This window comes from Phoca vitulina, unplaced genomic scaffold, assembly GCF_004348235.1.
Source record: "Phoca vitulina isolate PV1807 unplaced genomic scaffold, GSC_HSeal_1.0 scaffold49, whole genome shotgun sequence".
Taxonomy (NCBI): Eukaryota; Metazoa; Chordata; class Mammalia; order Carnivora; family Phocidae; genus Phoca; species Phoca vitulina.
In genome coordinates, this window is record NW_022589752.1 from 6,476,784 (window position 1) to 6,500,180 (window position 23,397).

Below are 23,397 nucleotides of genomic sequence, written 5' to 3' on the forward strand. Positions count from 1 at the left end.
CTTCCTCATAAAGGGAGAACCCACATCTGTTTTGGGTTTATTGTGTCTTGAGGGCATTCCATGGTGCCTAGCCTGTGGTGTGGACTTCCTGTATAATTGTGAGTTCATAAATAATTAAATCAATCAAGCAATCGATCATTGCATTTGTAATACAATAAATCTCAGTCAAGCAACCAATCACTGCACTTGTAATATAGTAAGTCAACTAATTCTGAGCTAGTAGATTCTGACTGCTAATTTAAAGGATTAGCCAAAATTGCTGTATTTCTAAATGAGGGTTCTGTAGGAAAGTTAGCCTCTCATGAAACGGTAACCAGCCTTCTATGACTCAACAAAACTTCTAAATGCTCTAAAGTGAATTCTGTACTTCCAAACGCTACTGGAATGACTGAATCACTACATCATAGCAACTCGAATGGTACTCAATTGATAGAAATGTGCTACCCCAATTTAGAAAATCTTCTAAGAGTGTGAATCGGGAAGCACATCTGAAAAATGATGTGTGAAATAATTTCTTATGGTTTGAAGAGGTGCCTGGCCATAAGAGTAAGAAACAACCTTCCATTGAGAGGGCCGTAGGGTAAGTATTAAACTCACTGGTCCTGGTCCATCAGGTTTCAGTTACAAAAAGAAAGGAAGAAGAAAGTTGGGAGAAGAGATTGTACGCGCAGGATTCTGTGATCGAGAGTAAAAGACTCAGAGGGCCCAGCTGGGGTTGTGGTTGAGAGGAGAAGGGAGGTGTTTGGGAGTGGGTCAGGTCAGGGAACATCCAGAGCAATGTGGTGTGAGAGTCCTTCTGATCACAGAAGCCAAGAAATATCTGTGATAGGCTTTTAAAATCCACCTCTGACTCCCAGTTGTGATATAAACTGGTCTTGTATTTTTGAGAAATACACAGAAATCAAGAAACAAACTCATTCAAAAGGTAGGAAAACTTGACTCAGTCCTGGCAAGCATTCAGTTCTCAGAAGTCTGGGAGCTGATTTAAAAAGAAAAATCTGAAGCCACGGAATGTACAAATTACCGACTTCAACACAGCTCAGATACTGAGACAGATTATAGAAAATTCCTTGTGGCAAGATCTATAAGTAATGCGTTTTGAGTTTTTGCTCTTCTGTGTCGGTACCGTTCTGTAAAATGTTAGTTTCTGCCAGACACTGCGGAAGGCACTACCTTCTTTGAAACATTTTTCCTGTGTTCTGTTTGTATCTTTCTTTTCGCCTGCTTTCCATAACTGCCCCAAATGTAAATGTTTAATTTAAATTATAAACATGTTAGACAATGATTCAATTAGTACAATTTTACTTATTGTCTCAGTGAGCTATTCTTTAAAATTCATTCTATGTTAAAACTTTATAGGCAAACCAATATTTTTTATGTTCATGAGCTTTGCGATTGCTAAAGCTAAGCAACACATATTTTATTTTTCTTACACGTTTCTCTTTTTTGTCTCAGAAAGCAGGGAAAAGACTTTTACACTTTTTATCAAAAACTGGCGGGTCGGCAGCAGTTCTATAAAATGAAGTAAACTAGGTAGAAATATCACATCAGACTTTTCAGAAAACTCTGGTCTGTTGTTTCTAAGCAATCCAGGTAAATAACCAGCTAGCTACAGTTGTCAAAGAGTAAGATTCGTTCCCTTTTATATATAACAAAATTTTTTCAAAGTGTCCCAGTAATCTACCAATATAACCCTTTGTTAATGCTGGCAGTTCCTCACATGAAGAAATCCTGTGTTCACAGAAGTGTTTTCTCCCTATTCCTTATAATTTGAAATGCATACTCTCTATTACACACATTAAGTAGTCTACCCGGCTAGTCTAAAAATTCTATATAACCCATAATGCAGTGTTAGATAGACCTTAACCTTAAATGTAACAGGGCCGGTGCCCTCCTTATTTTATTCTCTCTTTCTGCATGATCTCATCTGATTCCATGGCTTTATATACTGTGCGTATGCTAAAAGCCACCAAATTAATGTCCCCAGCCCAGTTCTCTGGAGCCCAGAGCTCTATATCCAACTACCTACTTAATATTTCCATTTGGATGTAGTACTTCACTTAGTAAAACCAATGCTCTTCATCGCTACCCGCCCACCTCTGGCACCCAGAGAGGTCTTTTCTCTGTCTTTTGTAATATTTCCCATTCAATGAATGTCAGTTATCATCTCCCCCATTTCTCTCTCTCCTTTTTTTTCCCCTCACTCCCTACTTAAAGTCAGTCCTGTCAGCTTTACTGGAAGGTTTCTCCTGAATCCATCTACTATTTCCCATTCATTTCATTACTACCTCCCTGACCAAAGCCTTTATCATCTCTTGCCTGGACTTTTGAAATAGTCTCCTCAGTGAGCCCTTGCTTCTTCCGTTCTTGCTCCCAAATAATCACTTCACCACATTACAGCTCATGATCTCCTGAGACCTAAATTTATTGAACCAACTAATGTCTCTCTGGGAAAATGCATTCATAATTTCACTTTGGAGGCTAAGAACATAAACAGTGTGTAGGAAGAGAATCAAGTCGTAAGTTGTGGTTTCGGTCACTGGGGCAGGGACCCTAACAGGATGAGGTACAGATGGTAAAAGCAAGACTTGGTTGAAGACAAGGAGAAAGTTGGTAAATGAATGGTTAAGAGACCTGCAAGTCTCCATTGGGTATGTCTGTAACCTGGGAGCCAACTGGTTCCTTTTTCCACCCTCTTTTCTTCTACTGGGCTTCAACTTTGATCGGCCTGCCTCTCTTTACTCTTACTTACTTTGCCAAGCAGAGAGTCTCTTCTTGAAGGTTTACTGTGGAACAGAATTCAACATTATAAATATCCACAGTTTCTTATATAATCCTTTCCAGATTGGTTGGGAATTTTATTCGTGATGGTGGGAAAAGTGGAAATAGAAAAGGTACCCTTTTTCCCCCTCTATTCCTTGAGGTAATCATAAATCTTTTCATACAGAATTGTGTATACCACAAAATATGCAGCTTCAGGCTATTCTGTGCTTTTTCTGACTGAGTTGAGGTGTAGTAAATAGGATGTAGGTACGGGGTAATGAAGGAATAGCCCTGGCTTGGGGCACAAAGGACCAACATTTTCTCAGCCTTGATGAGTCTTCTAGGGAGGAGAGACGGGCTTCTGAGCCCTCATGAAAAGTGTATTTTCTCTTTTTTCTCCTTGCCAGATGGCATCACTAATCCCACCATTAGGGTGCACACTGACAAATAACAAGGAAGGAAGCATAAATAAGATGGGATTGGTATCATGAGGGAAGGGAAATGGCAAAATCCAAGAGATTCCAAACAGGAGCAGTAAGAAAGAAAAGAGCCATCTCGTTGCCTACTGCCTGGCTTCAGTTTCAGCCTGTCCTTTGCTGAATAGCTATTCTAATTAGCATATATTCAATTGGCTAATAGAAATACTTGAGAGATGGAATGTGTCAGTTAACCCTTGGGCAATCAAGTTTGCTTCAACAAGCTGAGATCACTGTCAGGTGGCCATGCTTCATTCCTTTATGAAATCGAGAATATGGGACTACGGGGTTGGAGCGATTCCATTCCCATGAAGTAAGTCAAAACAAGGATGGGAGTAAAGGTACAAGATGGTCTCCGGTCTTACATTTTGGGCTCGAAGTATTTTTTTACAAACTTCTTAAAGAATAAGAGAAAATAAGGGATTCCTGGATGGCTTAGTCAGTTAAGCATCTGCCTTCGGCTCAGGTCATGATGCCAGGGTCCTGGGATCCAGTCCTGCGTCAGTCTCCCTGCTCAGCGGGAAGGCTGCTTCTCTCTCTGCCTGCAACTCCCCCTGCCTGTGCTCTCTCTCTCTCTCTCTCTCTGACAAATAAATAAAATCTTAAAAAAAAAAGAATAAGAAAATAAAAGAGGAAGCCTGTATCTGAGTATGCTCAATGAGAAAGAAAAAGTATAATTGGATACCTTTACTGTCAATCATTTAACAATGCTTCCTGACAGAACTTAAGGAGATGATGGAAACTGTATATTATATATGCATTGTGTAGTATGGTAGTTACTAGCCATATGCGACTCTTGAACACTTGAAATGTGGCTAATGTGACTGAGAAAACGAAATTATTTTACTTTAATTAATTTAAATTTAAATGTATATAACCACCTGTGACTAGTAGCTACCATATTGGAGAGAGTAAATCTAGACATTCCCTTTCCAGGGAAGAAGCAATGACCAGGTTATTTCCCCCGATCTTTAACATAGTCAAATTTGTTTCCTTCCACCCTTTTTAAGATTGGGAGTATGCACGTCACCAGTACAAAGGCATGTGAAACACTCCAAGGAAAGATATGTCACTAGTTAAAGACTGTGATTCTGTGCTGTTAATATGTTATTTAATTTTATCATGAGTAATGGGTAAAAGAGACCTTATTGAGTAACCCTTCTGACTAATGTATGATTCTTGGAGCTAGGAACATTTCTAGTTTAGTGCCTGCAAGTAGAAGGGATTTCTCTGATCTTTGGCCAAAATTATCCTCAAAATCAGAAACTCGTCTTCTAAATTTGAGGAACTACTATGGAATCAGTCTTGGCTTGCTTTTGAGAGTGATGAGGATCAAAATGACTTTAATTTTAAAAACTAAGCACATTGAATAACCTCATTGTTTACTCAATTAAGAATAATTCAGGGTGCCTGGGTGGCTCAGTTGGTTAAGCGACTGCCTTCGGCTCAGGTCATGATCCTGGAGTCCCGGGATCGAGTCCCGCATCGGGCTCCCTGCTCGGCAGGGAGTCTGCTTCTCCCTCCTACCCTCCCCCCTCTCATGTGTTCTCTCTCTCTCTCTCTCTCTCATTCTCTCTCTCAAATAAATAAATAAAATCTTTAAAAAAAATAGTGATGATTTTTAAAAAAAAGAATAATTCAAATTAGTCATTATTCAGAAATTGAATAATAAGGATTCAGACTTCCAAAATGGATTTTTGATTAATGAAAAAGAATGTCTTAATTAGTTACGAGTTCTCAAAAATATTTTATTCACACCCTTTTTCCAATCATTGAGTTTGTTGAGAAGTAGCTTTTCACTTAAAAATAATTTATTGAGCTCCTATTACATGTCACGCATCGTGCTAGACATATTACAACTACTTAATGCTTTTAACAGTTCTTTTAAAGGAGAGGAAACCAAAGCTGACGGAGGTTCAGCAACTCACCAGTGATCACAGCTTGTAAACTGTGAAGCTGAGTTCCAACTCAGGACCGCCTGATGCCAAAGCCATGCTTTTCAGAGGGGAGATATTTCCTTTTGCCAGCCACATTCGCCTATTTTATTTAATCTAGCCACTCAATCTGTTTGGATTCACTTTTGTAATATATCTCCCTTGAAAGGATGTGGATGATCTTTCTCAGTACAAGCTGGAGGCACAGCCTCTTGGCAACCAGATTATGCTGAGTGGTGCATCACCAAAGCCCGCACTAAACCCTGTGGCTTCTTGGAGTGTTAGGGTTTATGCTGATGGGGCGAAGTGATGGGAAAATTATTTCCCTTCTAAGCCAAATTCCATTTAATTGCTATTGTTTACCTGGTGGGAAAAAGATTTCTGTTCCACAGCTCAAGCACATCAATACTACTTAACAGTGTGATGTAGCCTACAGTTAACACTAGCTAACTGATAAGAAAGCCCGGCTGGAATAGAAAGTCAGGACATCGGCTACTGCAAGATGAGCTCATGTAAATGTAACAATAAAGGTTCTTCCAAAAAAACTCAATCTTCTCCCACGTTCTAATCAATTCTCAAGGGAGATCGTCGGTCGAAATCGATAACTTAATAGCATGATAAGCATTATAATCTTACATTTTCAGCATAGAAAAATAGAAATGGCTGTACAGTGTAATTTAATTCTGTTCTAAATCTTAGAGATCACAACAACAGAGCCAAGGATCACTCGCTCCTTTCCTCAGATTTTACCTATTAACTGTAACTGAAATAGCCCACCAGTGATATTAACATCAGAAATCACATCACGTATTTAGTAATTTGGAAATACCCAATATTGTTCCCATTGCAAAACTTTACTGAGAGAAGATTTGTTTCTTCCCTTTCATGATTTATCACAGTGTATGCAGGATGGAGCCAGGCTGTCTGGGTTCAAGTCTCACATTCATCATTTACCAGCTTAGTATTTAACCTTGCCATGCCTCAGTTTCCTCTGCTTTAGAAAATTCCATAAGGTTGTTAGATGGTTTATACATGTAAAGCCATTAAAACAATGTCTGGCCCATAAGAGTTTATGTTCTATATTCATAAAGGGGAAAAAAGTGCTGTTTACATGATCTTTAAAATTTCTCATTATCATTACTTTTTGTTAATATTTTTGTTAATATTTTTTGTTAATATTTTTCATATTGATAGAATGTCATTTTTTAGCTTTTAGAAATGTGTGTGTTACATTGCTTCATTTGTCCTGAATGATAGTTTTTCTCTTCTGTGAAACCATGTCTTAATTTATTTGAAAAGTATTTATGATCTGTCATCTTTCAGCCAGATGTCCCATTAGCTTCTAAGAAGCTTAGAGTTCTGCAAAACATCTTCAGAGAGGGAGCATAATAATGCCTTACTGAATGACTTTTTCTTCTGGTGGTGGCAAATATTTTGAGAATTCTAAAATGCTCTTTCCTTCAGCTGTTCTCTAAAATTCAACTGTGAGCATCCGACTGCCATGCAGCCTCCATATTTCACTGTTGACTGTCTCAGGTATGTTTACCTTCAACAGTCTAATCTGTGTCCCTTAGATTAGTCTTACCCTCCTTCCTTCCCCCCCTCTTCTCTCCCCCAGTCTGCTGCATTCCTGTTTGCTGTGAAGAGTGGTGACAAATACTAATCTGAACTAGACCACAGTCATATGAAGTCAGATGGAGAGCTTGGCCTTGTCTCAAACCTAAAGCAGAAGGGAAGGGTGGAACCTGCTGTCTTGTAAATAGCGAGCCACCCAGAGCGTAAGCCCTAAAAACATGTAAATAACACTACGTCCCATATGCTTTATTTCTCAATTTTGTCATGCTACCTTTGCCAGCTAGTTTGACTGAGTATGATTTGCAATGTTATTTTATTAAACATTTTTTGACAATTTGAGTACAGTTTTGAATGTAATATTAAATCCTCCTCTGGCTTGGCAGATTGCAAAATTGCACGCTCTGTCTACACATCAAATCCTAGGTCTGGAGGGGAATTCAGACTTGACCTAGTCCAGCCCATACAGAGAGTATTGCATTTGAGCTCTCCCATAACAGACGGTATTTCAAACTATCCTAAATGACAATCATACAAGAAGATTAATTATGATATTAAAGATGCTTTCACAAAAAAGTTAAACTTAGGCTTGGCTTGCACTTATAAATTCATTCAATTTCTTCTTCCCGTTCAAGGATCTCTAGACAACTCCAATGGCTGGACCAGTAAGTTTGATCATACCTCTGTGACTAAGGAAGAAACGATCATAAATTATGTTAACAATTTAGTTCTAAATTCTTTGTGTCAGCTTTATGTGTCAGACTTGAGATCAGTCCACTTTTTAATCCATGAAGGATTCTAGAGAACTCTCAGAGAATCAGCTCAATTCTGGCCACCATTTTATAGAAATTCTGGGATAACCAGAAACGACACTGGCACAATACTTCAAGGTTTGGCCTAGCATGAATTTAAATCATAATTACATTATGTTATAACATTTTTCTAAGAATTCCTTAAGTAAAAAACATATATGACCAAAGGAAGGGAAAACTGCTTTAATTGAAGTCCCCATGATTGTAGACCATATATTTAGTGATGGAATGAAGACTTACCTCAGAACAGCATTTCACCAGCTTCCCTTTAAGCCTTCCCAGGTTCTATTATTATTTCTGTTTTTTATTTAGATATAAATTGATAAACAAAAAATAGATTGCTTTAAAATATTAGCTACATAGCATTTTAAAGTTGTTTTAAAACAAACTCACATTGATTTTTAAAGTTAGCTTCAGTGAGATTAAAAAATGCATTCAAACTGAAATTCTCCTTCACCATCAGCATCTAAGATCTGTTATTCTCTTATGATTAAGTAGTTTCTTCATCAATTTGTTTATTTTTCTTTATGTTTCTTCCCTCTTAAAAGAAGCTTATTGCTCTGTTATGTATTTCCTTGGAAACCATTTAAATGGAGCTATGGTAGAGACTTCTGGTCTGATTCTATCCAGTTCTCCTCTGTTTCTGGGACACGGGGTAGATTATGTTGCCTTAAACTGTGGCAGTGAGGTGGAGCAGCGTCACGGTACCAGCAGGCTTCATCATGGGCTTCAGAGAAGTGATGTGTACAGCGTCCAGGCCAAAACTTTTAACTGCTGCCGCCCGCCCCGAGCTGCCTTCCCATGCTGAGTGGCAGGGGCAGCAACCTTGTGTTGACACTGTGGATCTACATTGCAGAGCTGCCACAGTAAAGGACAGTTGGCTTGGAGGGTCTCCTACATCCACAAATGATTTTAACGGAATGAGAACTAAACCTTTTTTTGTGTAGGTCACTGAGTTCTGGGAGGTTTCTATTATTGCCGCATAACCTTGTCTATCTATATAACTAGACAAGATACAACAAACCTCAGGAGAAAGTCTGGCCTTTACATTATTTTATAATATAATATAACTAGACAAGATACAACAAACCTCAGGAGAAAGTCTGGCCTTTACATTATTTTACATTATTACTTCCATGAATATCTTACCAAGACCTACCTGGGTCTTGTTCCAGAGAAGATCACATCAGCTTCAACAACAATTAAGATTTGTCCAGTGTCTCATGTTCGTAGGCACTATACAAGATACCAGGGATACAAACACGATGAGGATACAACCTTTTGCGTTCAGACTGCTATAAAACTACTTCCCAGGGTTATGTTTAACCATTCAAAGTTGGAAAATTGGACTAAAAACTTTCTCTCTTGCCAAAAGTATGTGTTAATCTGTAAATGGTGCGTGTGCGTGCGCACACACACACACACACGCACACACACATTGGGTGTATATGTCCTGCATTGTCATGCATTCAGTCTATATGAATGTTATAAATATGTATCTACATTTGAAGGGGTAGGGGCAGAGAGAGAAAGATACAAGTCACCACAGTCCTCAGTGGATCTTTCACTAAATTCCAAAATCCAGACAGAATACATTTATAATCAGGGCAGTTGTGGTCTACCTGCTACTATCTTGCACAGAATAAAAAATGGCTCCCAGATCATAGGAAAAGCGCATAATTCACTTCCAGCTAGTCTATAACTGGTAATTTTCCTTTTCTTTCTTTTGAAGGATGGGTTGACATTGTCTGAAATGAATTAGTGCAATAAGAAAAAAAAATTGCCATTAAATTTTATTTATACGTTGTATTACATTGTATTGGCAATTCTTTGTACTAAATCAAGTCAGATTCTATTAAATTACTGTGAATGCCAGAAAACTGCTAAGCAATCACATAGATGTTTCTTGGTTGCACCTGAGTCTGTCTCTGGCCTAGGTTTGCCCCTGGGTGCTGACAAACACCCTTTGTACTTATTGTGGGTGAAAACACTAATTAATGGAAAACCTGGGCTTAGCTTTTCTTCATTTAGTTGAATAATCTAGCTCTTGAAATTATCAATACTAAAGAGATAATTATTAATGTTTCTATCATACTTTTCATGACTAAGGTGTTTTTATTTTACATGCATTGCATCAGAGTGGCTAATGGTGTTATGCTACATAATAAAAATGTAAAACTGGTTAACTTCTCTAAGACATGCTGGAATCATGTGAACAAACTACCATCCAAACTCCAGTCTGTGCGCTGATGACAGACATCACATTTTTTAATATAAAAAATCCTTTTGCAAATATTTTTCTTTATAAAATATTCTTTTTTAAAGCCACAAGGATTCAAAACTCCAGATTACTCTTGGAATTGCCTACATAATCTCTAGGAGCACTTCGGGAGTCTGTGGCTCACCTGCATTGGAATCACCGGGGATGCTCGTTAAAAATGCAGATTCCTGGTTTTCTACCTAAATGTACCAAATCAGAATCTTCTAAAGCAGGCTTCAGAAATTTTCATTTTAAACTTATTTTTCAGATGATTCTAATACACAATAGAGTTTGAGAACTTCTACTGAAGCATAATTACAATCATTATTCCTGAGCACTGGGAGAGTATCTCTAAACCATTACAGAGATGACCCTGACTTTATCAAAGCGACACCTCAATAAGCCCCTTTATGTTTGACCTCTTCACCTCTAACAAGCATTTGAATAGCAAATTAAGTTTAGCTGATGGTAGAAGCCAAGGAGTTGTAAATGGTAAATGAACAGCAAAGGGATAATGAGAGGAATAATTTTTTCTTAATTTGAAGTATAATTTGAAGAAACACTGAACATCAGTATACTAATGGGCTAAGTTTTTGAAATGACATTGAGTGCTGGCTTCAGGAAATATTAAAAAATAGTGAATTCAGAAGCTTATGCTAAGGAAGAATTTGAATATACACAGGAACATGAAGCAGGTGACTGGTGCGGAAGTGAGGCAAGAGACTGTCTATCACTGGATGGAAAGAAGAGAAAGAGGGGTGTGGAGAGCAGCGTTTGAAAACAGAAAATAACCTTTACAAACATTCCTTAAACCCAAGGTTAAGTGGTAGTATCCTGTTTTGCAGTTTCAAAATTTGAGTCACAGAGAAGTTCCATGAATTGCCAAAGGTCAGTCAGTTAGTCAATGGCAGAACCAACCCTACTCCAGTGACTCCAAACCCGCTGCTTTTTCCACCTCATTATATTGCATTTTCTTTTGTTTTAAGCCTTCCAATTAGTTTTCAGCCCATCTGCGGATATCATATCTAAGTCAATTTGAATTAATGTGGCAGGACCTTGGGTAACCACATTAGTATTTTTGAGCCTTTCTTACTGTTTTTTCCCCTTTAGAATAATTACAAACTGCTGTGTTTTAATTACGATTACTTTTAGGATGCTCCAGATTTCTTCCAAACAGTTGGTTTTTGTATTTTCTGCCTCTACCGTTTCATCTCAAGAATCCTAAACTCTCCTGTACCCCAGTGGAATTTTTCCCTAAGAAGAAACACTGACTGATATAGTCCATCCGAATGGCAAGATGGAGGAGCACAGAAATAGACTCTACTGAATCTGAGGTGTAAATGCTTTCAGGTAGCTCCCCTGGGTTGAAAGCAGTATCAAGCAATATTCTTTTCAAAGCCAGTTGGAAGCAATTTACAGGCAAGAAACAATGTGGTCTATATAAAAACAATAATTCTGATTTCCATGTGTCATCTGTGTGTTGCACAACTGTGTAAATTATTCATAGAAACAGAAATTAGGAAAAGGAAGTAACTCTGCAATATGCTGTGATTAAAGAATCACTGAGCATCCCTTACTTGGCTGATGGTTCGCATCTAGGTTTGTTTATAAAGAAATTTGGTGTAGCTGTAATGGAATGGTGCCTTCTAGAACACAAAAAGAAAATAGATAATTGTATTATGAAGGCAGCAGTGTCTTTTCCATAAATGACCCAGTAATCAGGTTTTTCTTCCCATTAAGAGTTATCTCCCTATGGTATATTTAGTAAACGAAAGAGATTTTTTATTTTATATTTGTTTCTGAATCATCCCTGATTGCTACTCCCCTGAGATATAGTTCTCCTTCCTTCTCCTCGCTGTGTCACTACCACCTTTTCGGAGGATTCCATAGAAGAGTTGGTCAAGAAGAGATGAACAGGGGCCTCCCTTCTTTTCATAGTTCTATCATTTCTACTTTCTTTCTTTCTTTCTTTCTTTCTTTCTTTCTTTCTTTCTTTCTTTCTTTCTTTCTTTCTTTCCTTTCTTCTTTCTTCTTTTGTTGAGGTATAATTGACATGTAACAGGCTATACGTATTTAATGTTTACAACTTGAAGAGTTTGGAGTAAGTATATACCCATGAAACCACCCTTAAGGTCATAGACATACCCATCACCGCCAAGGTTTCCTCCCACCTACTTTGTAATAATAATAATAATGATATCTTTATTATAATAATAATACCTTTACAATAATAATCATCATCTACTACTGTATAATAGATCTCTTGAACTTGTTTATATAAATGAAACTTTGTAATCTTTAATTATCACTTCCCCATATCCCCTTAGTTCCAGCCCTTGGCAATCACCATTATACCCTCTATTTCTATGAGTTTGACTATTTTTGGTTTTACATGTAAGTGAGATCATACAGTATTTGTCTTTCTGTGTCTGACTTATTTCACTTAGTCACTGTCCTCCAGGTCTATCCATGTTGTTACAAATGCTAGGATTTGCTTCCTTTTTTTTAAAGCTGAATCATATTCCATTGTATGTACATATCACATTTTCTTTATCCATTCACCTATCATTGGATATTTAGGTACTTTCTATATTTTGGCCATTGTGAGTAATGCTGCAATGAACATGGGAGTGCAAAGTAGCTCTTTGAAATCCTGATTCCAATTCCTTTGAATAAATACCAAGAGGCAAGATTGCTGGATTTTGATGACTGTTCTATTTTTAATGTTTTTTTTTTTTTTTTTGGTTTAATTATTCGACCATCCACTTAATATTTCCATAGTCCAAAAAAATTCCCACAAATTAAGTCTTTCCAGGTAGGATACTATAGCTACCCCAGTTCCTAACTTTATTCTTATCCCAAGTTTTACTTTTCTCTCCAAAATATAATGTTCTTCTTTATTCCTTTACTCTTTGCAAGTAAACCTACTTTTTGGGAAACTTCACTCATCCACAAGGGTTATCACCCCAGGATTCATTCACCAACTTCATTAAATTTCTTAATGTCTAAGCTTATTCTTAGAACCACTAAGCATTAGAAAATAAAAATTTGTGAGCTGCAACAAAAGTGGTGCTTAGAGTGAAATTTATTGCATTCAATACATATATTAAAAAAAGAAGAAAGATATAAAATCAATAGTCTAAGTTGCTACCATAGGAAACTAAAAATAGAAGACAAAGTTAGGTCCAAAGTAAGCAAAAGAAAAGAAATAAGAATTAGAGGAGAAATCTATGAATTTGAAAAAAGGAAATCAATAGAATACAATAAATTAATAAAATGAAAAGCTGATTCTTTGAAAAGATCAATAACACAATAAGCTTCTATTCGGGCTAACTAAGAAAAAGGGAGGACACAAATTGCTAATATCACAAATGAAAGAGGGGATGTGACTACAGATCCTGTGGATATTGAAAGGATGCTAAAGAAAACTATCAACAACTCTATGTTCACAAATTTGACAGCATGGATGAAATGGACCAATTCCTTGAAAGACAATTTGCCCAGACTGACATAAGAAGAAATCTGAATAGGCCAATATCTAGTTAAGAAATTCAATAAATAATTAATAACCTTCCAAAACAAAAAGCAACAGGCCCGGATGGACTCATGATGAATTCTACCAAACATTTAAGAAAGAAATTATACCAATTCTCTACAATCTCTTTCAGAGGACAGAAGCACAAGGAATATTTTCTAATTCATTCTAAGAGGCCAGTATTACCCTAATACCAAAACCAAACAAAGACATTACAAGAAAACTATACATTAATATCTCTCATGAACATAGATGCAAAAATCTTCAACAAATATTAACAAATTGAACCCAAAAAAGTTTAGAAAGAAACACAATGACTAAATGTGATTTATCCCAAGTATGCAAAGCTAATTCAACATTCAAAAGTCAATTAATATAATCCTCATATTACATGCTATTGATAATATCACCATTGATCATATCAGTAGATGCAGAAACAGCACTAGACAAAACCCAACACACATTCATCATAAAAGTTCTCAGCAAACTAGGAATAGAGGGGAACTCCTTCAACTTGATAAAAATATATCCACAATAAACCTAAAGCTAACATCACACTTAATGATGAGAAACTCAAATTTTTCTAAGGTCAGGTACAAGGCCAAGATGTCCTCTCTCAACCGCTCCTTTCACTATTGTACTGGAAGTCCATGCTAATGCAACAAGACAAGAAAGGGAAATAAAAGGCATTTAGCTTGGGGAGGAAGACATAAAACTATGTTTATTCACGGATGACATGATGGTCTATGTAGAAAATCTGAAAGAATCACCAAAAACCTCTTGAAACTAATAATTACAGCAAGGTCATAGTATGCAATTTTAATATACAAAAGTAAATTGCTTTACTATATACCAGCAATGAACAAGTGGAATTTGAAATTAGAAACACAATACCATTTACATTAGCACCTTCCCAAAATGAAATACTCAGGTTATAAATCTAACAAATAAGTAAAAGATCTATATGATAGGAGGAAAACCATAAAACTCTGATAAATTAAATCAAAGAAAAACTAAATAAATAGAGATATGTCATGGGAAAGAAGACTCAATATTGTCAAGATGTCTGTTCTTCCCAATTTGATCTATAGATTCAATACAATCCCAGTCAAAATCTCAGTAAGTTATCTTATAAATATGGATAAATTAATTCTAAAGTTTACATGGAGAAGCAAAAAATCCAGAGTAGCCAACTCAATATTGAAAAAGAACAAAGATGGAGGACTGACACTACCAACTTCAAGACTCACAATAAAGCTACAGTAACAAGACAGTGTGGGATTGGAAAAGAATAGACAAATTGATCAATGGAACAGAAAAAAGCCCCAGAAATAGACCCTTATAAATACAGTCAAATGATCTTTGACAAAAGAGCAAAGGCAATAAAATGGAAAAAAGGTAATTTTTTCAACAAATGGTGCTGATACAACTAGACATCCACAGGCAAAAAGAAAAAAATTAATCTAGACACAGGTCTTACTCCCTTTACAAAAATTAACTCAAAATGGATTATAGACCTAAATGTAAAAATGCAAAACTATAAAACTCCTAGGAGATAGCATAGAAGAACACCTAGGTGAACCTGGATTTGGTGATGGCTTTTTTAGATACAACACTAAAAGCATAATCCATAAAGGAAATAGTTGATAAGCTGGAATTCATTAAAATAAAAAACTTCTGCTCTGTGAAAGACAATGTTAAGAGAATGAGAAGACAAGCCACAGACTGGGAGAAAATATTTACAAAGGACACACTGGATAAAGGACCATTATCAAAAATATATAAAGAACACTTAAAACTCAACAATAAGAAAACAAACAACGCAATTAAAAAATAGTCTAAAGACCTTAACAGACACATCACCAAAGAAGTTGTATAGATGGCAAATAAGCATATGAGAAGCTCTACACTCATGTTTTCAGAGGAATGCATATTAAAACAATGATGAGATACCCCTGCACACCTATGAAAATAGCCAAAATCTGGAAGACTGACAATATCAAATGCTGACAAGGATGTGGAGCAACATACATTGCTGGTGGGAATGCAAAATGTGCAATCACTTTGAAAGGCAACTTAGTGGTTTCTTACAAAGCTAAGCATACTTTTACCAGACAGTCCAGCAATTGTGTTCCTTGGTATATATCCAAAGGAGTTGAAAACTTATGTACACACAAAAACCTGCACATGGATGTTTATAGCAATTTGACTCATAATTGTTAAAACTTGGAAGCAAACAAGATGCCCTTCAGTAGGTGAATGGATAAACTATGGTAGATCCAGACAATGGAATATTATTCATTGCTAAGAAGAAATGAGCTATCAAGCCATGAAAAGACATGGAGGAAATTTCAATGCATATTAATAAGTCAAAGAAGCCAATCTGAAAAGGCTACATACTTTATGATATCAACTATATGACATTCTGGAAGAGACAAAACTGTGGACACAGTGAAAAAGATCAATGGTTGTTGGGGGTGAAGAGGAAGGTAATGAATAGCACAGAGGATTTTTAAGGTGATGAAAATACTCAGTGTGATACTCTAATGATAGATGTCATTATACATTTGTCCAACCCATAGAATATACAACACAAAGAGTGAACCCTAATGTAAATTGTGGACTTTGGGTGATTATAATATGTCCACATAGGTTCATCAATTATAACAAGTGGGGGATGTTGGTAATCAGGGAGGCTGTGTGTGTGTTTTGGGGGGAGGACAGGGGGTCATGGGACATCTCTATACCTTCCTCTCAATTTTGCTGTGTACTTAAAACTGCTTTTTAAAAAATAACTCTTTTATATAGAGAAAAGAAAAAAATAAGAAAAACCTAAATTACAAACCTTGTGATGCTGCTTCCTTAGCCTCACAGAGTCTGGTCACAGCTTTGAATCTACCCCCGAATTGGCCTAATTAAGCTCTTACACAGATGTCCCTCTGGCCAGTCTCTGCGGGGTAGCCAGGCTTCAGCTCAGAGCCGTTCCTCCCTCAGGCGCTCCCCAGTCTCTGGAAAGGTGGGTGAATGACAGTCTGTACTAATGCAGCCACTGAAGAAATGATTTAGTTCAGTTAATAAATTTAGAGTGTTAGTGTACTAACCCTTAGTAATATGATCATCTTATGATGTTATAAAATCACTCTTGCTTTCCCTGTTTCGGGAGGGGTAGGTAATACCAGAAGATTGTGTTGGGATGTGGATAAGGTTTGAAGGAGGTGTGTTGAAATCTGATAAAGATAGTTGAAAAAATAGCTCGGAGGTTGCCATCATTTAAAATTAATTGTGAAGGGGGCACACCCCTCCCCGACTTCTCAGGCAGCCTTCCATACGGAGGGAGCTTCACAGGTGTCACCTCCATCTCTCTCTGCCCCATTGGTCACTCAGCCTCAAGGCCGCTACCCTGGTTTTCAGATTGGTAAATTGGAGATAAATATAATAGTGACTAAAAACCCTGTCCTTCTTCCCGACGGAGATGAGCTTCCACCTGAGAACTTGTCTCCACCCTTCCCAGGGGGCAGTTTTCTCCCCACCAGTGAGAGGCCTGCCTCAGGCACCACCACCCACTCAGTCAACACCAGGACATTCCGCTGCCCCTGGCCTGCAGCTGTGTCTTCCGACTTAAGCCTCCGTGACAGGCCTTTATCTCTGCTTCTCCCCTGTCTGACTTTTCAAAATGTGTATCAGTCTCAGGTGGAAGCAAGATGCTCTTTATTGGGTCCCTGGCCCTCCAAGTCTCCAACGACTGTGAACTCTTCCTGGGAATCTAGTAAATACCACACACCAGCCCACACGATGGGGATAAAAATGATATAAGGAGTGTGGATGTTTCTCAAGGTTCCTACTTTGTATTAGGTAGAACAGCAAGTAGGTGAATCTTCCTGCAATCACACATAAAGGGGTGAGAGAGAGTAAGAGAGTCTGTGGTTCCCCAGTCAGTGGTACAGACGGAAGAGCGAAGGAAAATCAGAGCAGAGAGATCTGGGCTAAGGCCTCCTCGCGAGGGAAGACTTCTGCTGAGCTTTAAGGAAAGGGCAGTCCGCGCATTCCCAAAGTGCAGTGTGCTATTCATGGAAAGCTAAGCACATCGAGCTGGTTCTATTGCAAATATGTATTTATAATTACATCCTGTAAGTAACCGAAAACTCAATCATTATCCTAAAAAAATGTGGAACCTGCCGGGGCAGACACATTCTGTCTCACCCTCACCCCCTCGGCGGCCCGCACGACCGGTGGCCAAGTTCACCATGGACGTGTGAGCCATTTTTGCACTAAATAAGAAGAAAAAAGCTCTGAATGCTGGTGCCCAAACTCGGGCCTCTCCGCGTAACCACAAGGAGCACGCTGAGCAAAGATGGAAGTGACTCTGAGGACTCAGAGCCGGAGAGCATCGGCTCGAGTGGGCCGCGCGGGAGCAGACAGGGTGGCGGTCGACCCGGCCTGGTGCACCCCCGCCCTGGGAGCCGGCTGCGCAGCCCCCCGAGACAGCCCTGCCGTGAGCCTCCCCCTGCCCACCCCCCGCGCCGCCCCGCACCCAGGCCCTTACGAAGCAGACGGGGTGGGGCAGAATGCCAGCAGGAGGCACGAAAGCATCATCGGAGGCGTGAGAGGGGGCGTGCTGGGGGGGCGGGGGCGGGGGGAAGAGTTCTGAGGTCCCTAAACCCCGGTGAGCCTTGCGGATTGATCTCCTAACGCCACTAGCTCCCATGAACCCAGAAAGAAAACTGCACTTTCAGTCCCGATGGCCCTGTGACAACACTGTTCCTCTCAGCGGCGCACGGATAGTACTGATGGGCTTCTGCATGGTTTTTCTAAGAGTGGTACAGTGTCCGGCCTGAGCCAGTCACACGCGCCGGCTCAGGCCTCCCTGTGGCCAGTACCAGGCACTGGCCTTGCTGCCTGCGTTGTACATCGCAGAAAAACGAACGCTAATACCAACCTTACATTTGGGAGACGGGGGAGCCGTTTACAGGCTCCGGCGTGCTTTCCCATCCCCCTCATTTAATCCTCGGGTCACATCTGGTGCTGCTCAGGCACAGCTGGAAGATCAAGTGCTGGCAGACCACATCTGGAAGAGAGATACATCTGGCACTCTCGCGCACACCGCCTCCGTTCATCTCACTCTCCCAAAACTCGGGACAGGGAGTCAAGACACCTGGCTTCTCAGGCGCGGGCCAGCCATTGGCGGACTGAGTTCAAGGGCAAAGTCCCTTCTCTGGGTATAACTGCGTATTAGGTGATTTCTGAAGTTCCTTCCAGCTCCAAGATACTATTATCCTGTGACAACCTGGAGAAGTAGACAGAAAGGATATTCCCACAGAGGGAAAAAATCCACGCTTTCAGTTAAACTACACTAATTACTTGGACAGTATGTGGCTAAATAAGATTTCAGAAATTGATAGCTTGCGGACAGGATTTGTCCTAAGGCCCCATTTTATTTGGCTCCCAAAGCGTTTTATATATAAATGTGCTGCTATATCTTCATTTGGGAATATTTTACATAAAAATTCACATTTTCAAATTCTCTTAAAAAAACGGGTCTGACAACATGACAATAATTGGCTGAAATGGGTTCGTCCTTATATTGCCCTTTCAGTTAGTGTTTTTCAACCTCGGCACTACTGACATTTTGGGTTGTATGATTCTTTGTTGTGGGGAGCTGTCCTTGCATTTTGGGATGTTTAGTGGCACCCCTGTCCTGCACCCACCAGATGCCAACAGCAGGAGCACCTTCCCACTGTGTGACAACCAGTTGTGACATTGCCACATGTCCCCTAGGGGGCCAAATGGCCTCAGGTTGGAGGTTTGGGACTTTGGGGTAGGCATTTAAGATAGCGAGCCCTGGAAAGCAGAATTTTAGAGCTGGGAAAAAGATGAAGTGAAACCTTCTTTTATGAAGTAGGAAACTGAAGCCCATCCAGAGAGGTTAAGTAATTTGCCCAAGGTGGTACAACTGGGACAACTAGCAATAGCTCTAGGACTTGGACCCAAGTCCTCTGAATCCTTGTGCAGTGTACTTTCCCCTCAACCTGCTGCCCCCATGGCCCACTGCCTACCAGCTCCTACCTGCTCTTCTTACCGGTGGGATGGTCCCTTGTCACTCTCCCACACATGCAGTCTGATCCCGGCCATGGTGCATGGGTCAAATGGAGCAGCTCTTCACTTAAAGGGAGCATCTCCTGGGTCTACGTGGTCCCTACTGTCTCACTCAGATAGGAAGGGGGATTTCATAAATATTACCTTATTCTCTGTTCGAGTGATTTAAAATAGGATTTTCCTCATTCCCAGCCTATTGAGATCACCAGGCTCTGCTGCATTCTTCTGCGTTCCACATTTCCTCCTAAAGCCACTTACAAAATGTGCCACCAGACCCAAATGTTTGTTTGAAGTCATTTGTCACTCTGAAAACTCCCCTGGAATGTGGTCATTATACAACAGTTGGATGACATTGTTTATACCCTCAGAATTTGTTTCACCATCTCAGGTCTCATCCTTTTTGATAAAATCAGTTTTAGAACATATTAATGATTTCCCACAAGAGATATTTTCTTCACAGAATAAGAGATTCCTCTGATGTCAGAACGTTCCAGACAAGGCTCACTAGCCCAGGAGCCTCCAGTGCTTAGGTTTTAGTTGTGGTTCTACCACTGTCTGAGCATATGGCCAAAGCAAGTCTGTAGCTTACTTAACTATAAAACACTGTGTTCCAGGGGCTCCTGGGGGCTCAGCTGGTTGTGCGTCAGACCTTGGTTTTAGCTCAGGTCAGGATCTCAGGGTCGTGAGATCGAGCCCTGCATCAGACTCCGTGCTCAGCGTGGAGTCTGCTTGAGGATTCTCTCTCCCTCTGGCCCTCCCCTCACTCAACACACACTCTCTCTCTCTCTCTCTCTCTCTCTCTCTCGTTCAAATAAATAAATAAATAAATCTTAAAAAAAAAACAAAAACAGAAACCCACCATGTTCTGATGGCCACTTAGATCCCTTGAATCTCTCACATTGAGGTATATTCTTATTTTATCATTAGTCAAAATGTCCATGTGAAATTTCTCCCCTTATTGAGTCCTGCTCTAATTGGTCAGACTATTTTGTTTCTGACAGAGAAAGCCCAAAGACACCTATTGTAAAATATTATTCCTTTACACAGCCACAGGGTGACTGCTCCACAGTTTAATTTGAAATTTTTCTCATTGTCAGTGAAATGCGATCTTAGTACTTAGTACTTTGCCAAAATGTCAAGTAATTTTTCACTCAGGGTATGTCCTTCTTGGATGTCCTGCTGAATGTAAGAATCATCTGAGCATGGAATGATGCATGAATCACCCTCCTCCCCTACCACCGTTATCGATTCTCCCTCCCAATGTGGTAGGACATGTCTTATGTCTTCCTAGATTGTGACCTGGAGTGATGGAGCACTGCCTTGTGACCGCTCACCACTGCAGAGTCCCACTACCCTGTGTGTGCTTATTGGCTTGGTTTCTATTCTGGATCTATTTCTCTTTGGCATAGTTTTCTACTGTCTTGGCTTCCTATTGTCTCCTTCCCTCCCCTTCCCTTCGCTTTCTTTTCCATCTGTTCTGTTCTTAGAGCCTGAGGGAAAAAGAATCCTTGCATGGAAAGTAATGATAGCAGCATGGCAGTGTATACAAGGGAGATGGGTAACATTCCTTTGTGTAATGTTTTGGGAAAGCTTGTTCATGAGGTATGCTTGGACCAGTGGAGAAGGGAAAGAGATTCGCCAGAAACCCAGATGCCCAAATTGAAGAAATGAGTTGGGCATTAAGGGGGGAGTGCAATTTGGACTCCCCCAACACACACCAAGTTGTACGTGTAGAACCAAAAGACCGTCCACCAGTGATGATCTGATCAGGACTGGTTGGGGGACTGGGCCAGGCTGAGGCCCCCCAACGAAGCCTTCACTCCCTAAAACCCAGCAGGACCGGGAGGCCAGGGCAGTGATGGTCACTTTATCTCCAAACCTCAGTCATTCTTAATCAGACCCACATTGGGAGTCTCTGTGTGAAGGCACACACACCTTTTTCTTTTGTCTCTATATCAAGAATGAAATAAAATAGACTGATTTAAATTTTTGCTTATTATTAAAAAAAAACCTACCACATTAACTACTACCAGTTGAACCTTGACTTTATTCCACCTTTTAGCAGAAGATCACAGGGAACCGTAAGGACAGTTGCTGGCTGTCTTTGAGTTTGTATTCTCTTTTTCTTTGTCAGCAAGACAAGTCCTGAATTTTAGCTGGGCACAGGGCATCCCCGGGGAAGGCTCTATCTTACAGATTGGTGTGACCACGTGACTGTGCTAGCCAATGGGATGTGAGCAGGAAGATGTAAACAACTTGCAGTTCACACCCCAAAAAAGGGAAAGATTGTGCCCAACCCTTCCCCTTCTCCCTTTTTCACTTGCTGGAATGTGGAGGCAAGAGTTGGGAACAGACAGCTTAGCCCTGAGGTGAAAGATGAGTGTTGAAGATGCAAAACAGGATCCGGGAGCCTGGTCCCAAACTGGGGAGCTTCCCTCTCAGCTCTGGACTGGTTGTGTTCAGACTGTATCATGAGCGAGAAAAAAATCCTGCCTCTTTTAAGTCGCAATTATTTTGACTTTTGTTACAATAGCCAGACCTGGTTTCTAAATAATACTGGTATTCATTTTTATACCCTTTGTGCAAACGGGCATCTGGACCTCAAAGAGACAAGTAACTTGCTTGAAATTGCTTATAGGACAGTCCCCTTAAGCTGCTCAACTATGATACTTTCTCTTAGAATTCCTCTCTGAGATGAAAATGCCAGTGAAATCATGCAGCTCTTTCCCCTCACCAAAGGAATAGCCAAATCTGAAGGAGACGTGCATTCCGGAGCATCTGCCTGGCTGAGTGGATGAGGGTCCATTCTCTGTGAACTTCCATCCTGGACTCCCACCTCATCAGAGGCTGAGTTAGTTTTGAGGTTCCGATAACCTATATGGTAGGTCAGTAAATCATAAAAATGATCATCTTCACTTAGTATCAATTTCCTTACCAGCATTTTACACTTAAGGGCTTAAATGTGGAGTTTTATGTATTTAAAACAGAGTCATTTAGCACTAGAACAGAGATTATGTTGCAAGATATTTTGTTTGTTTATTTAAGATTTTTAAACACTGTATGTTAGTGAGATTTGGGTTGTGAGAGCCATCATGGCATCTCTGACTTGTTTTCTGTTCTGGGGTACCGAGGCGCTTGCTTGTGAGATGCCAGAGGTATGGTGGCCAGGGTTTCCTTCGGTCCTCTCTGACAAAAAGAGGATCCATCTTCACGGTGATCTCAGCACTTCTGATGCCCTTTGGAAATTAGGAAACAACTCAATTATACCTGTGAGCCATAACTTGATCTCAGTCATCTCCGAAGCTATTTCCAGGTTAGTCAGAATCAAAACGGCACACAGAGGGGGAGGCAGGAGCAGATTTTCTTGCCCTTCTGCACAGGAGTGGGAGTGACTGAGTAGTGAAAGCCAAAGCTGGGGATGAAAGCAGGGACCAGAAGAAATGCCAAGAGAGCCAAGATAGCAAGGAGATAGGGGTCAGAGGTCAAAACAAACAGGGATCCAACCAGGCTGGGGAGGGTTCATCCACACCAGCGCTGAAGCTTTTTGAGGCTGAGGAGAAGGAAAGTGTTAAAAGAAAATTTAGAGAGCTTTACTTGATATGAATATTTTACTGAATGAGAAATGAACTGGTCACAATCAGGGGCACCTCAAACCCAGGAGTATGAAGCTCAGGGGCATGATGTTATGGCATGGCTTAGAAAATGACAATGACGAAGTTACTTGACCTTCACAGTGATTGGTTATTGCAGTGGGGGTTTCCAGATGGCAGGGGATTAGTTAAAAGTGCTTATCTTATACCATTTTAGGAAGATGTTTTAAGTTTCTTTGATGATTATCATTGGCATTTACAAGAAATAACCCAAGGTAAGTTCCATGGATGCTCATATAAATAAGCTAGATTGAGTTTTGCTTACTTGGCTTAAATGGTTCTGTCTGCTTGGGAGATGTTTA

General features: G+C 39.8%; 1 protein-coding gene across 2 annotated transcripts in view; it reads left to right on the forward strand.

Annotated features, from left to right (window-relative positions):
- CCDC91 (coiled-coil domain containing 91) overlaps positions 1-23,397 on the forward strand; it is a 367,847-nt gene that overhangs the window by 337,280 nt on the left and 7,170 nt on the right. The window contains exon 13 of one of the 2 annotated variants that reach the window (XM_032432740.1): positions 6,792-7,208. The exons of the other annotated variant lie outside the window; for it this stretch is intronic. Coding sequence (XP_032288631.1) covers positions 6,792-6,836 — 45 coding nt within the window. The 3' untranslated portion in view covers positions 6,837-7,208. Of the gene's footprint in view, positions 1-6,791; positions 7,209-23,397 lie in introns of those variants that run through there. 2 annotated transcript variants of the gene reach the window in all.